Genomic DNA, 3,305 nt, shown 5'->3' on the forward strand with positions numbered 1-3,305 from the left:
ACATTCACTTTAATATTTGCAAAAAGCCAATCATAAAATATGCATTTTTCACAATATTCACTTTAATATTTGTGAAAACCCAATCATAAAGTACACATTTTTCCACAATATTTACTTTATTATTTGCAAAAATCCAATCATAAAATATGCATTTCTGACAACATTCACTTTAATATTTGCAAAAATCCAATTATAAAATACGCATTTTCCACAATATTCGCTTTAATATTAGCAAAGAGCCAACCATAAAATATGCATTTTTTCACAATATTCACTTCAATATTTGCAAAAAGCCAATCACAAAATAGGCATTTTTTCACAGTATTCACTTTATTATTTGCCAAAACCCAATCACAAAATGCACATTTTCCAGAGGCAGGAGCTGCTGGCGTGTGCCCGGTGCGCCTGGGCGCGCTCCTGGAGCATCAATCCCGCCATGGGCAGCTGACCTTCCTCCTCCTCCTCCTCCTCCTCCTCCTCCTCCTCCCTCCTGTGACCCCCGTGCTGCCCCTGGAATGCCATGGATCCTTGGCATTACTCAGCAGCCCTTCCCATCCCCTGATACGCGCGGAACCGCGCTCGTGGCTTTTCGGGGAGCGCCGCACTCCCCACCTGCTCATCTGGGAGAAGGAGGTCATTATCCCCCGGCCATTCAGTGCCACTGGAGCATGCAAGAATAGCTGCTTGTCCCCTTTGTGCTGCCCCCGTGGCGGGGATTGGCTCTGGAGTGTGGGAAACGCCGCCGAGCCGCAGACCCACACGCTCAGCGCGTATAAATATCGGCCACAGGCAGCCCCCAGCAGCACGTTCCTCCTGGATCCCACTCCAAATCCTCTCTCTGCTCAGGACAGATGGCTCCCAGCGCTGTTTTCCTGGAGCCTGACAACATGCTGACGCCAAAGGAGAAAAATAAAGTAAGTGCGAGCACAGCAGAGCAGTTTTTGCACTGGGTGAGACCTTGCCTGGTTCTGCTGAGGAGCACTGGGCAGCAAACAGCCCTGGGGAGGGCCAGGGAGAGGATCCTTTAATCACAGGGCTCTTTTCCTCTGCTTTTTGCACCTGAGGAATCCAATGGAGGGTGAGGGAGAGGATCCTTTAATCACAGGGCTCTCTCCCTTTGCTTTTTGCAGCTGAGGAAGCCGGTGGTGGAGAAGATGCGCCGGGACCGCATTAACAGCAGCATCGAGCAGCTGAAGCTGCTCCTGGAGAAGGAGTTCCAGAGGCACCAGCCCAACTCCAAGCTGGAGAAAGCCGACATCCTGGAGATGACTGTCAGCTACCTGAAGCAGCAGAGCCAGCTGCAGATGAAGAGTAAGTGTTGGGTTTTCTTTCAGTCCCCATTTTACCACAATTCTGTGACTGTTGTATGAATCTCGAGCCATGGACAGCTGTTCTAAACTATTCTTTCTTCCCTTCTCCCTCTTTTCTTCCCTTCTCCAGCTGCAGGATCCTTCCATAAAAGCTCCCAGTTTGACTTCAGGGAGGGCTACTCCAGGTGTTTGCAAGAAGCTTTCTATTTCCTCTCTCTCCACAAAGTCCGAACTGAAACTCAGACCAAACTTTTAAGCCACTTCCAGAAGAGCCAGGCAGCTGCTCCAGAGGTCTCCTTCTGCCCTGGGAATGCCAGTGCCCTGAAACAAGTGTCTCCAAAGGACAGCAGCCCTCTCTGGAGGCCCTGGTAGTCAGAGGAATCCTCACTGCGCCAGTCCAGAGGAAGGATCTGACTGCATCTGATAGTCCAGCTCTGATCCTCTCTCCTGTAGGGAATTTTATTTCCCCCCCTTTGTTTTATTTATGTGTGAGAGAATGCCGTGCTTTTGGCTTTTTTTGGGATGCTCTGGCAAAAGCTGAGGTGTTCTGTTTAGTGTTGAAGCTGTGTAGGCACTGGTGCAGTGCTGCCCAGGCAGGGGCAATGTCTTCAGAATGAAGGAGGGTGTTTGTAAATGTTACATTTGTGATGGACAGGAATTGCTGTAGGAGATTTTCTCTACTATTCCCAGTAAGAGCCATCAGCTTTGCTCTGGCTTGACTGACAACTCTGGTTGGCCCAGTCACTCTGGAGGATAAATTTATTTCCACTTGGTTAAAGTATTTCCCTCTGTTTGCTCATCAGTTGTGCAGCACCAAAAACGGGTTTGGAGTTTTGGTTTGGATTTCTCCCCCATGGCCCTTTCATAGTCCTGTACATACAGTGTGAGGGATGACCAGGAGTTAGGAAGTTATGTGGAATATTTCTACTATTTGATGCTTTTTTCAATTTAGAAAAAGAGTATGTTATTGCTTTATGTTAAAGAGAAGTAGTAGGTAACAGGCTTGATTTGTCAATGTTATACATTCTGGGTGTAAGCTATGCTTTTTTTAGCATTTTCATTATAATAATGATTTTTATCTGTATTGAGTGGTCGAATTCCTGGTGGATGATGTTTCTCCCAGTGCTGGGACTGCCCTATGGCTCACCTGCATACTGTGTATGCATCTCTGTGTGTGTAGAGAGCAATAAAATGCATTTGTGTGCAACTCCTGTGTGGGTCTCTCCATCTGAAGGATGTGCAGCTGCCTGCACCCCTGGGTAAAGTTGTCATTCTGAAGAAATGTTTTTTTTTTTTGTAAAGCTCAAAGAACTCCCATTCACGTTTACTCTGCATATTCTTGAGAATCCCACAGATTCCTGCAGAATCCTACTGATCATTCCCTCAGTCCTGTCCCAAATCCCTCACCTGAGCAGCAATGCCCTCCTACACCTGCCCAGAACCTGACTCCTATTTCCACACCTTTTGTTCACAAACTCAGCCCACTAAGCTGAGTTTTGAGGGGTGGGTTTGTGCCAGATTTAGTGGGGTTTCTACCAAGATTTAAGGGGTTGGTTTTCACCAGGGTTTGCGGGCTTGGTTTGCCAGGTTTTGAGGGGTGAGCTTGTGCCAGGTTTAGAGTGGTTTGTACCAGGATTTGAGGGGTTGGTTTGCCAGGTTTTGAGGGGTGAGCTTGTGCCAGGTTTAGAGTGGTTTGTACCAGGATTTGAGGGGTTGGTTTGCCAGGTTTTGAGGGGCTTCTATCAGGATTTAAGGGGTTGGTTTTTACCAGGATTTGAGGGCTGGGTTGGCCAGGTTTTGAGGGGTGGGTTTGTGTCAGGTTTAGTCAGGTTTGTACCAGGGTTTAAGGGGCAGGTTTTCACCAGGTTCTGAGGGATGGTTTTTGCCAGGTTTAGTGGGACTTGTACCAGGATTTGAGGGATTTGTACCAGGATGTAAGGGCTTGGTTTTCTAGACTTTGAGGGATGAGTCTGGGCCAGGTTTTGAGGGGCTTCT

The 3,305-nt window shown here is 47.7% G+C and overlaps 1 protein-coding gene across 1 annotated transcript; it reads left to right on the forward strand.

Annotated features, from left to right (window-relative positions):
• The first annotated feature begins 644 nt into the window (after window positions 1-644).
• LOC134429622 (transcription factor HES-5-like) lies at window positions 645-1,689 on the forward strand. Its single transcript, XM_063176866.1, has 3 exons — window positions 645-914; window positions 1,131-1,311; window positions 1,441-1,689. The coding sequence occupies exons 1-3, from the start codon at window positions 852-854 to the stop codon at window positions 1,680-1,682; spliced, it is 486 nt and encodes a 161-aa protein (XP_063032936.1). The 5' UTR covers window positions 645-851; the 3' UTR covers window positions 1,683-1,689.
• Window positions 1,690-3,305: the final 1,616 nt, after the last annotated feature.

This window comes from Melospiza melodia, chromosome 26 (assembly GCF_035770615.1).
Source record: "Melospiza melodia melodia isolate bMelMel2 chromosome 26, bMelMel2.pri, whole genome shotgun sequence".
In the NCBI taxonomy this organism is placed as follows: Eukaryota; Metazoa; Chordata; class Aves; order Passeriformes; family Passerellidae; genus Melospiza; species Melospiza melodia.